The sequence below is a fragment of the Arctopsyche grandis genome, chromosome 11, assembly GCF_051622035.1.
Source record: "Arctopsyche grandis isolate Sample6627 chromosome 11, ASM5162203v2, whole genome shotgun sequence".
Classification (NCBI taxonomy): Eukaryota; Metazoa; Arthropoda; class Insecta; order Trichoptera; family Hydropsychidae; genus Arctopsyche; species Arctopsyche grandis.
The window spans coordinates 9,481,038-9,493,626 of NC_135365.1; the positions used below are offsets into that span (position 1 = coordinate 9,481,038).

A 12,589-nucleotide genomic window follows, 5' to 3' on the forward strand; every position below is an offset into this window, starting at 1 on the left:
CTAATGCGTGATTTATATTTATTTATCTACTCACTTAACATAAAAATATACGACACATTTTAAACAATGGCTAGTTCACATCGATATACGAATATAATGCGTGTCGAAGGTAGAACCTTTCATGGTTCGCAGTATAATATAGTCTGTTGACGCATTGTGGGGTAAAAGATTCGATGTAAACGCTCCATTACATTGAACAACAATATATAAAACAGATTATAAGCCTTTTATAAAGTCAGTCGCACTTAACAAACTCCAGATCGTTCTTACTATATACATATATACATATACGTTAAAGTTACTCAAACCCAAGAGGAGTTTCAATATGTTGGAGCTCAACTGCAAGTCAGTACTTAAATTTGCTGAAATTTCACACTGAAAAATGTTTTACATTTAATTTAAATATTGCAGGAGTTCCAAAAAAGGCATTCGATGGTCATCGGTGTTCGCTTTCGGACTGTCTCTGGTTCTCATCGGAGTGTGCTGCTTTACAGCGACGTTTTTGCTCATGGCCCAGCAAGCTCCTAGATCCTGTCTTTCTGAGGAGTGCGTTTCAACCGGTAGGTGCTTTGTTTGCACTGTTGTAATGTTATGTAGCTTTTGGGTTATTCAAAATGTCCGTTTTCAGCTTCCAGGATGCTCAAAGCTATGGATAGAACGGTGGAGCCATGCGATGATTTCTACTCGTTCGCGTGCGGAGGCTGGGAGAAGAAGCACCCGGTTCCTGAGTGGGCCACGAGTTGGGATCAGCTGGCAATGTTGCGTGAAAGCTTAACTAGGGATCTTCGTGATCTACTGGAAGCTGAAGATGATCCAAAACTACCGCGAAGTGTCGTCAAAGCCAAAGCTCTGTATAAAACGTGCATGGATGTTGGTGAGTTGGTTGCTTTTATCGTACTATTAGTTTATTTTGGTCGGAATTACAAGAGTAAATGTTTCGGGACACTTTGATACACCATTTGTGATTGATGATGACTACAACTAGAGATGACTGGCTGCGTTAGAAAGCTCATTTTATTAGTAGATGTATTCAAAGAGACTTTTTAACATCCTTAAAGACATCCTTTTTTCTTTCCTACACTTTTTTGTTCATCAGTCTGACATTCTCCGAAGACACGCTAAATTTTGAGTATTCACTTAGAAGTGTGTTATGTACGGTTAATATTCTCATAGGAGTCAAAATATTGAGTAAGGGCGAAAACACAGAGATGAACGGCACGGCACGCTTCGAGTCAAAAAAAGACGTTCACAGTTAATTGTTAATTTGTACGATCTTATTATTTCGAAAAGTTTCTCCTGCATTTGTTCAAATATTGGGTTAGCCGCTATCAAACTGTCAAGCTTACATATATCAATACAAGGACAAAATATCACCGAAAACACTCCAGGGGGTGATTTTTGAAACTGTGTACAATGCATATGTGCTGGATTTTTTTCGCATGTTTAAAAGTATCTTAAAAAAAACCACGTGCTACGTGCCTCTCTGTGTGATTTCGTCTCAAGTTTCTTCTCCGTACCTCCAAATTTTAGCTATTCCCTATTATCAATTGTATTGTATTCAATCTACGTATCTTCTTATGTATTCGTGATATACATATGTACATTTGACTAAAATGGAATATTGAAAATTAAAAATTGAAAACTCATTGTATATTTTCACTTTTATTTCTTATTGTGCAATATAAGCGTAATCATTTATCCGTAACGTGAAAAATCATTTTTCGCGTTCGTATCATTACGTGTACCATTTATTAGAGTATCGCTGGAATTTATTAGATACTTTTACGTTCACGCACGTGCGGACGTCTCGATCTAATACTATTGCTCAACGTTTAGATTGTCTAGCCATCTGATTCGTCAAAAAATGTGTAAAAACAGAAAAAATATCGACGAAAGAAAAGAGAAAAGTACGGTGAAATTCGATGGATTTTTTATGTTTGAAATGTGAATCAAATGGACCGCGACGAGCGACCTTATAAATTAATATATATAATCTGTCTTTTTAAGAAGAGAGTTTGGAGTAAGATTTGCGACGAGCTATTCTACCAAAAAAATAATAATATGGAGGTTGTGTCGTAGTCGGAAAATGGACCAATACATGAGACGAATAGTCTTTCTTATTCCTTTTCATAAAATCAAACTAAATGGATCTCTTTCTACAGTTAATTTAAGCTTTTTCCATACGTTTATTTTTATATAATAATATCCTGATATGATAAAAATTATTAGAAATAAATAATGTTTATAGTAATTAGCAACTTTTGTTGAATTTCAAAACTGAAAATAAGTTCTATCGAATATTACCGAACAAGATCACCAATTACTAGCGCTGATTATCTAATATTGCGTTCACGCCAAAAAGGACTCGACGTATGAACAAGCTGTATACAACAGCCAATAGGGTTTTGATCCGTGCTGCATTCGGAGCCGACAGGCCGACATATCAAGAACAATAAACTACCTCTACCACTACTGCTGCGTCTTTCACTCCGATCTCAGAAGCCCCTATACACGTCCACGCTACAATAGCTTACTTACTGTCTATATTTACCATAAAATTAATTATCTTGTCATTTAATGAAATTTTTAGGACATGAAATACTTATTTTTCTAAGGTTTGATTCAAGAATATTTAAGGGGGTGAATATTAAGGTGAAACGTTCAAATTATTTGTAATCAATAATATGTACATACATACATAAGGGCAAAACCACACAGGGAAGAACGGCACGTCGTGTGCTTGGCTCACCACTGTGAGGATTCTCCTACATTTATTCAAATATGGGATACACTGTTATCGATCACTGTCAAGCAAGGATAAAATTTGACCAAAAACACTCCAGGGGGTGATTTTGGGACGGCGTGTGCTGGGCGTGCCTTGAATATGTACTGGGCATACCACATTTTTTCGCATGTTTAAAAGGGTTCGGTGATTACTGGTCACTAAAATCTCTATAACGGAACATCTGACAGCCGAAAAGTCCATCATTCTAACGATAACCATCATACTAACGAGAAGTTCAGTGCCAAATATTGTGCATTCGCGATTTTCATGGCAAAAATTGTCTTTGTGACCACCGCAATGTGACGAAGAGTCCAATTACCGTTTAAAAGTATGTGCCGCGTGCCTGCCTGTGTGATTTCGCCCTAAGTGTTGTCCTAAAAGACGTCACACTCTTTTGCTTTGTGTAATTAGATAATATATGTATAATTACAAATATGAATAAATTAATATAATCATTATATTCTTTACTACGACGTAAATAGTAATATACATATATATTATGTAAAAAAACACAAATTTAAATTTCAATTATAGTTATAAAAAATATCATTTAATGTCATCTCAAGATCATAATGATTGATTACAAGCAAAACGGAAACATTTGCATTGTAAATTGGCAATGTTGTGATAGAACAAGGAAAGGAATTTCAATTGTTCGTGAACGTTTTATAATACATTATCTCGTAATAGCGGATATTAAATCTTCAGCCGTGAACTTCATTAAAATTTAAATTTCAGAACACATCGAAAGCGAAGGAGTGAAACCGATCAAAAGGACATTGGAAATATTGGGAATGCAATCAAAGCCTCCGATTGAGAGATCAAACGACACAGCACAAAATGAAACCTTCCTATGGCAGAAAACTACTGGACGTGCACGTCGCTTACTTGGTCTCAGTGCACTGTTTGGTCTTCATGTCACTGAAGATGTTAGAAACACATCACGCAATAGACTTGTGGTAATTGTATAAATTATTTAAATAATGTTTTTATATAGAAAAACATCAATCAAACGAAAAAAATGTATTAACAGTATTGGATTGACAATTTCAGATAGAGCAGGTATCTCCAGGTTTCAGCGAAAAGTATTTAATGAAACCAGAAAGGTTTGCAAATGAGATTGAACAATATAGAAAGTACATAGCTTCGATGGTGTCAACGTTTGATTCGACGGTGAATGCCACTGAGTTTGCCGATGATATAGTCGACTTCAGCACAGGCTTAGCTCAAGTAATCTCACATTTTATATGTATATGTTACACCGAATCCGTGAAATTGTCTATTACACGCATTCGGCAAGAGAATTGCCGAATGCGTGAAAAATGCAAACATGTTGCCCAGTTCACGGATTCGGTAAATTCTTTGGCGAATGCGTGTATTCGCCAAGAGTATGTCTGCTCAAAGCATGGAGTCGGCAAATAGACAGCAGCTCTCCGGTGTTGTTTTTTAGAACTGGACAGCGTGGACAAGTGTCAAAGTGACAGCTGAATGAGGATGTTAAATTTCGTTTAATTTACATATTATTATGTATAATATGACTACATACATATGTTTCGATCATCTCATATGACTAATACATAAATTAATGCCGTTTTTATACATTTTGATCAATATTTTAACAGTGAATAATAAGCCAGCAGCATAGCTCGGACGTTAAGCTTCTGCTTACCGTCAAGAAGGTGCCGGGTTCTATCCCTGAATGAAAATGAATTTTTCAGAGTATACTGTTGGTCAGACCTGGATTTGTGACTCCAGGTTGATCGTTTCCTATCAGAGTTTGCCAATTTTCTCTGATTTCATTGTTGAAACGGTTCCCGGAAAAAAAATTGGCTAAAAATCCTTCCTACCTACTATGTCACCACTATTTGAAATTTGATGGATGTACAATAAAAATTTATGTACAATTCATAGATGTCTCGTTAATTTGTGAGTTTTTTCAGTGTCTCGCAATTCAACGACTTATAATAAAAAAAATGCTGCATTTGTATTTGTAATTGGCCAGGAAGGCGCATTGGGATTTACCTGTAAGGCCTTCCTGGTATATATGTAAAATAAAAAAAAATAAAAAAAATAAAATGTATGTAGTCATATTATACATAATAATATGTAAATTAAACTAAATTAAACATCCTTATTCAGCTGTCACTTTGACACTTGGTTATAATATAACAGGCTGTCCAGTTCACGCATTCGGCAAAGAATTTACGGAATCCGTGAACTGGGCAACGTGCTTGCATTTTTCACGCATTCGGCAATTCTCTTGCCGAATGCTTGTAATAGACAATTTCATGGATTCGGTGTAACATATATACTAGTGTTAATAATAACATAGTATGCATATTATAAAATATATATGTAATAGTACTAATTTTATTTATACTAATTGTATCAGATTATGACTCCTACTGAAGTGAGGCGGAGTGGAACTCATTTATTCCATGAAGTCAGTATTACTCAACTGATTGAAGGTGCTGCTGGTGGACCAGAAGCATGGAAAGAGGTTATTATCCCCATATTAACTGAAGTTATTTTGTTCACAGAACTTCCAAATATGCTCATTGATTATTTTGAATAACGTTTTAGCTGAAGTTAGATGAATATCTTAAACATGCATTCCAAAACACAAATATTACCCTGTTGGCCAACGATGATAAAGTTATAGTAATGGATTTACCTTATATGCAAAAGCTTGCAGTTATGCTCACCGCAACCGATCCCTTAACAGTTGGTACGTTTACAACGTGTGATATGATTTATTTTATTTGTATTAAATCAAATCAACTAAATATTCTTTTTACACATTAGAAAGATTCGTATGGTGGAGTATATTTTCAACGATAGCACCGTTGACGATTACAAAATTCAGAGATTTAGGATTTACCTTCTCGAAAGAAGTCTTCGGATTGCAACAAAGAACGCCTCGTTGGAAAGGATGCACGGCTAATGTCAATGCGAATTTTGGAATCGCTCTTAGTTATCTGTATGTGAACAGACACTTTGACCGAAAATCGAGGGAAAAGGTATGATATGATTGAACATATGCAAACATGTTCTATATACAAATGTATCATATACATTTTATGTACGTTTTAGGCTATTGAAATGCTAGAAGATGTGAGGCAAGCTTTTTCTGAAACCGTCATTCAACTTGATTGGATGGATAACACAACTAGACTGAAAACTTTAAATAAATTAAAAGCCATCCGAAATTACGTTGGCTTCCCTGCTTGGTTGTTAACCATTGAAAAATTGGATGCTCATTACAATAAGGTATTGTCATCCTTAATCTATCTAAATCTATTAAAATTGTAAGGCAGGGAAGATATGTTGACCGTATCCCGGCCTAACGAAACACATGTTGTGTAGTTTAGTAGAGGATCGTTTATTTTTGTTCAATTGTTACAATGGTTATTGTATGTACGAAGAGGTTGAGCTTCAGAGAAGTGAACTGGTTGAACTCCAAAGGTTCACTCTGGTGTTGGGAGCTGGTGCGTCGCTTTATATACGTTCTGGCTTGAAGCATGCCGTGTGCAGATGCTTTGTCTTCGTTTCCAGGACACGTGTTGACCTGTTTTCGAGGCACGTGTGTTCAGTACACGTGTGGTTTATAGCTATGGGGTCAGCGCCAGAACGTCGTTCGTTTGAGAATGGGGTCGTGTGCCACGCGTAAACGCTTGCCATGTGTTTACGGTTGCCTAATGACATCACTGTTGGGTTTCGTTCGTTTTACGATCGAACGATGAACTCTTTCTTCTGGAATGGTCAAAGGGACGTTGCCCTAGAGTTATGCATGTTTGTACAGGATCGATGATGAGATCACTGGTTTTGATTCGTAATAGCACAAGTTATGCTAGATTCCTACAAAATAATTGTATACATATACAATCTACATATTACACAACCAGCAGAATAGACTAGTTCTTAGCATATAATACTTTGAACAGAGTGGTCACGAGTTCAAATCCCACTGGTTTCTGCTGGCCAGACCTTGGATTTTTGCCAATTTATCTGATTTTCATTGAAACGGTTCCGACAAATTGGCAACCTTTCCCATTTTCAGCAATCTCGAATTTTGCTGAATTGTATTAAGAGGGCTGGACACCAGCGCCTTGTCCATACAAACGTATTACACTTCTCCCTTCCTGAATTATGGCACTAAAGAAATTATTTTTATTAATATGCTATGGATATCCACCATTGGTATGCATCTATTGTTTTATTTTTTTGATTAGTTTTTTTTTATAGGAGCTAGGAGCCGCCAAACATCTATATAATCGCCTCTTTTTAACATTCACGAAAAGAGTCCAGCGTGCTTATTTAACGGTCGATTTAAAAAAAAATACGCACATATTTGCACAAAAAAATATTTTTCTCATACCGAAGATGATTTTTTTTTTAAATTAGTCCAGTTTTGGAGGAGTAAATAGGAGAATACGAAACCTCGATTTTGTCGATTTAAAATACGTATTATCTAGTCGAAGCGAAACTGTCGCATTCACTCAATATATATATTTATATATATTGTCGCATTCACTCAATATATATATCGAAGAAAGGAACGGCAACAAAATTAAGGTTCCGGGTGTACAGCCCTCTTAAGTGCTGCAATTTTTTTGATTTGACCATAGATGTCTCTGTGGATGTTAATTGTTATGTATTTATCAGCTTTGTATAATATTAATAATATTTGTATCAAATGTACAATGTTTTTGGCCAGGAAGGTGCATTGGGATTACTCGTAAGGCCTTCCTGGTATAAATTAAAGAAAAAAATGTAATAAAAATAAAATTTATATTTCAGACTGAAATAGTCGAAGGAAGATTGTTTGAAACGTATTTGAAATTAACGGGGGCCTCAGTGAAAAAGAATTTGGAGACCCTGCGATCAAAACCAGACAGAAATAGGTATACTTACATACAAATATTGGTTTAAGGGAATAATTATCTGCATTATACATATATAGAAGAATATATTCAACTATTATGTTTTAGATGGGTCGCGACTCCGACGACAGTCAACGCATTCTATTCTGCCACTCTTAATTCAGTCAGTAAGTGGGCTTGCGACGTTTGATTTAAATCTCATATGTATATATATGTATATAGTTGATTGAATTCATAATTTATTTATATCATACGAAATTTTAGCGTTCCCGGCTGGAATATTACAACCACCGTTCTACGGAAATGGACTCGAGTATGTTTTCAGACATATCTTTTCATTATTTAATTTATTTACTTAGTTTAATCATAATATTGTGTGCAGGGCTATCAACTACGGATCTATTGGTGCTATAATGGGACATGAAGTTACTCATGGATTCGATGATCAAGGTACGGGAAATTAATAATACACATTATATGTACATTACTTGGGTTTGGTGCAAACGATCGACAAGCGCCAGACAGACTGAATCACAGATTAACTGGATGGCTGCTTTAAACGCAATTCTCGACTTCACGAATGATAGATTGCACATCAGATGACGGGTAACCTTTCGATGTGCACAAATGCAATTGTTAAAATTGAGTTGGATCTTTCTAGCGAGTTTAATAAGGCAAAATTCGGAACTTAAGTATCAGAAGCACAGAACGTATACAGGGTAGGTATGTCGGGACTTCGGGTAGATTTCGCTTAGTGTAAGTGCGAGCAGTGCGCACGCATAAGGTACACGTGTCGTTAATCTGTGCTTCAGTCTGTCTGGCGCTTGTCGATCGTTTGCACCGCATCGACATTACTTATAAGTTTCCCATCATTCACCTATTCAATGTTTTTATAATTACATAATGTACTATTCAATATCTGAATAATTTTATTACACAATTTTAGGAAGACGATATGATGAACACGGTAATTTGAAACAATGGTGGTCGGCAGCCACGTTAGAACACTATCATGGAAAAGTTCAATGTATAATTGATCAATACAATCAATATCATATGGCACAACTGCCAAATTACACAGTAAGTATTGTATATGTTCAGTGGCGGCTCGTGACAATTCATATTGGGGGGCTGCAGAGATTAATCGGACTGTAGTAGCTGGTTGACCATACTGGTGATCAAATGCAGACAAAAATAGTATGCATTTGTACAGTGCCGGCCTTACACCCGATGGCGCCCTCGGGCAATTTTTTCTAAACACCCTTAGAAAAAACTTTCGTCTTCGGCGCTCTAATCTAAAATTTTGAATGGCTTTTGGCGCTCTAATTTTAAATTTTAAAGCGCCTTTGGCGCATCGTTTGGCGCCCTAACTTATTTGGCGCCCTCGGGCGCCGCCCGACCCAGCCGCCCCTTAAAACCGGCACTGCATTTGTACTATACTGGGAGGTCTGCAGCCCTGCAGCCCATATGGTTGGCAACAATAGCATGCATTTGTACTATACTCGGAGGACTGTAGCCCCGCAGCCCAAATAGATGAGCCGCCACTGTATATGTTATAGTCCAAGTGTTCACTCCGGTTCATTCATGAACATACTACTTTGTTCATACACGAACTGTTTGCTTTAGTTCAACTGCTAACGGTCGAAAGCTATCTTCAAATAGACTCAACAGATGTCGCATGAATCTTTTAGCTGTCAAACCCTTTGAAATGATAAAACGCCAAGTATTTAGAATGGGAAATCCTATGGAAACCAGATTACAACGTTGCACTAATTCCCATTTCCGTTAATATTAAAAGTATTGCAACCCAAGATAAGCATATACACAAAGAGGATAAGACAAACGATTAAGAATACTTAATAGTTGGTGCATGAACAAACTGGGTCTACCTCACGGCACCGAAAGTGAAAAGGTCGAAAAAGCAAATATCGGAAGGCAAAGATCGAAAATCGAAATATCTTAAGTCGAAACTATATAATATTGTTACGTATACTAAAAAGAGCCGCCGGTTAAGTGCAATCGGATTAGGCCGAGGCACATCCCTGACACTGTGCTATCGTTATAATTGGTTTCGAGGATTATCTTCTAACTAAGTGCAAGTAAGCTAAACAATGGTCACCGAATTGGCGTAGTAGCGGCACTCGGTCGCATTCCCGTGGAGTTCTCAGAAGTGACCGATACCGTGGGGCTGAGTGTCGTGGGAATACATATCCGAGTACGTGACCATAACAATAGGTAAACAAATCGAACGTCGAAGATGCCTCGAGTGGCCTACCCGTTATAAGGCGGTACTTAGGCGATATCAAGACATTCTGGACGGAGCACCACCAGTGTATCGCATTTTACTTGGATCCTCCACCCACCCCTACGCAACAATATATATATCAGTGGCATGCGGTGAAATTATCTCTCTTTTTGTTATACAGCCTTGTTTAATGTGCGCGCGCAGGACACGGGAGGAAAAGCCTGTTCCTCTTGTCCCTGCTGTATCCTGCTCGCGCAAATTAAGTGAGGATTTACAGGGGAGAGAGACTTTTACCGCACGCCACTGATATATGTATATACTAACCGTTTTTCATATGTATACATGATAAACATTGAAGTATAATGTATAGAATAGTCATTCCTAACAAAAGTATCGCTTAAAAGCGAGCCATCGAAGAGAGAGACGGATAGTTAGAAGAGAGACAAAAGAGTGAGGAAAAAAATTCGTGGAAGTGATCGTCCCTTACAACAACTGGACAAAACAGCTGACATCTCCGGGCACACGGATTATTTGTGGCAACATTTTTAGGGGCTGGGAGCAATTCTATGCATACTACTTCAATGTAGATAAAGTAATAATTAGTTTTAAAAAAGAATACGGTTTACGGCCCTGTTTTTCAATGAGTGAGGCTGGTCCAACACGTGCACATACAGATGTTCGGACTTTGTCGAACTAATACTACCACACAATTTCACTAGTAGAGCCTATTTCAAAGAGATCCTACTGCTACAGAGCTTAACAAACAACTGAGCAAAACAGCTTCAATGATGATAAACGAATATTTTCGACTTTTTCATTGTCACCCGAACAAACTAGTTAGTTTGTCTATTTGTTACACTATAACTGGCCAGATTGGTTCGTGTATGAACAAAATAGTATGATCAAAAATGTACACTTGGACTGTATCATATATATTATTTTTAAAGTAATTTTGTTTTCAGTGAATATGCCAACTAAATATTCAATTTCAGGTGCACGGTTTCAATACTCAAGGTGAAAACATTGCAGACAATGGAGGATTGAGAGCTGCTCTCAAAGCATACAATCTATTTTCCACACGCAATGCATCTGCTAAAAAGTACAGATTGCCGAGCATGGAACAATATTCTCCGGAACAATTGTTCTTCCTTGGATTTGCTCAAGTATTATTGGCAGTATTACTGATACTTACGACTATATTTTTTATATATGTAAATAATATTTGTGTTTATTTTTCTATATAGATATGGTGTGGTAATTCGACGATCGGCGCATTGAAGTCTAAGCTTGTAGAAGGTGTGCATAGTCCGAACAAAGTCAGAGTTATCGGCACGCTAAGTAATTCTAAAGAGTTCTCCGAAGCGTGGAAATGTCGTTTAGGATCTCCGATGAACCCAGAGCACAAGTGCGTTCTGTGGTAAACTTATATAATATGATCTTAGTATATTATGCCAAAGACAGACTGAAATTATTTCATTCAATATATGTAGGATAAAAAGAATATGTGTGTGAATGGACGTGTGATATTTTGTATGTAAAGTTTAGTTTAGTACGTATAAAAATAGGAATATATTGTAATACTAATAATATTGAATAAATAAATTATTTTTGATATAAAATGTTTTATTTAAATATATATGCAGACTATTTTTTTCGTTCATATTTCCATTTGTAGATTGGTGCGGAGTTTTTAGTCGCGGCTTTGATTCGCATTGGTTTTTCACATTTTTTATCGATCAGACATCTTTTCAGTTCCATTTTTTGTTGAACCACTGTTAGCTCTTTCTCTCTGTCGATTCTTTTTGCCAATTCTTTGTACGATTTGTTACGTTTCTCTTTCAACATTTCAACATTCTGCTCATCAAAAATAAAAACATAATCAAGGTAAATATAATATAAATTGAATCATTCCAAAATAAAAATTAGCATAGAACAAACCTTTTCATTCACTTTGGGCATTTTAATATTCTCCAAATCGGTTATTTTAAGTCTGTTGGTTCTGTGTTTTAATAGCGCCGGATGTGTCTGTAGTCGTTCGACCACATCGAAGTTTTTCATTTCCTTTTCGTCATCGACGAAAAATGTATGGGAATTCGATACACTATCGGCAGTGTCTATCAGATGAAGTTGCGACTGTAGCCTCTTGATCTTATTCGATTCGATGGTCCTCTTCATATTGATATACTTCAAGTCTTGCGTTTGCATGAGTTTCACTTGTTCGGGCGTGTGCTCGTCTTCTTTTTCGACTTCGTGGTGCTCCTAAAAGTTACGGTTATACAAAAACAATACAAGCATTGATTCACGAATCGAAACAACCAATACTCACTCCACATTTAACTTTTGAGTTGATCATGTGATGATAGAATTCGTCTGGATTCTTTTCCATTGCTCGTTTGGCCAATAATGCAAGGGCTTTACGTTTGGTTGAAAAGTCTTTAGCACGAAGACGATAATCTTGCTTCTTTTCCAGAGCCCCGAGATGTTCTCGGGCAGATGGCTGTCGTCTCTCCCGATGCCTCTTCTGGTTACATTTTGCTGCATTCTTCCACGAAGACATTTTGACTATCTAAGACGGGAACAAACGATGACAATCTCACACCGCACGTGTCTGTCCAAGTGTCAAACACAACTGGCAAAAATGGCCGTAACAACAAAATTAGAGGCCATCACGATCAT

General features: G+C 36.9%; 2 protein-coding genes across 2 annotated transcripts in view; one reads left to right on the top strand and one right to left on the bottom strand.

Moving 5' to 3' along the window:
• LOC143919386 (endothelin-converting enzyme 1-like) overlaps positions 1 to 11,525 on the top strand; it is a 45,351-nt gene extending 33,826 nt beyond the window's left edge. The window contains exons 3-17 of the mRNA XM_077441693.1: positions 412 to 560; positions 629 to 874; positions 3,524 to 3,744; positions 3,839 to 4,015; positions 5,178 to 5,285; positions 5,369 to 5,513; positions 5,591 to 5,805; positions 5,879 to 6,055; positions 7,586 to 7,689; positions 7,777 to 7,835; positions 7,933 to 7,981; positions 8,051 to 8,118; positions 8,615 to 8,748; positions 10,906 to 11,076; positions 11,158 to 11,525. Coding sequence (XP_077297819.1) covers positions 412 to 560; positions 629 to 874; positions 3,524 to 3,744; positions 3,839 to 4,015; positions 5,178 to 5,285; positions 5,369 to 5,513; positions 5,591 to 5,805; positions 5,879 to 6,055; positions 7,586 to 7,689; positions 7,777 to 7,835; positions 7,933 to 7,981; positions 8,051 to 8,118; positions 8,615 to 8,748; positions 10,906 to 11,076; positions 11,158 to 11,334 — 2,200 coding nt within the window. The 3' untranslated portion in view covers positions 11,335 to 11,525. The remainder of the gene's footprint in view (positions 1 to 411; positions 561 to 628; positions 875 to 3,523; positions 3,745 to 3,838; positions 4,016 to 5,177; positions 5,286 to 5,368; positions 5,514 to 5,590; positions 5,806 to 5,878; positions 6,056 to 7,585; positions 7,690 to 7,776; positions 7,836 to 7,932; positions 7,982 to 8,050; positions 8,119 to 8,614; positions 8,749 to 10,905; positions 11,077 to 11,157) is intronic.
• Positions 11,523 to 12,565, bottom strand: LOC143919389 (putative U3 small nucleolar RNA-associated protein 11). The gene is made up of 3 exons (XM_077441697.1): positions 12,240 to 12,565; positions 11,852 to 12,172; positions 11,523 to 11,767 (listed from the first exon to the last, which is right to left on the bottom strand). Exons 1-3 carry the CDS (start codon positions 12,468 to 12,470, stop codon positions 11,558 to 11,560), a joined length of 762 nt encoding a protein of 253 aa, XP_077297823.1. The 5' UTR covers positions 12,471 to 12,565; the 3' UTR covers positions 11,523 to 11,557.
• Between the last annotated feature and the right edge of the window lie 24 nt (positions 12,566 to 12,589).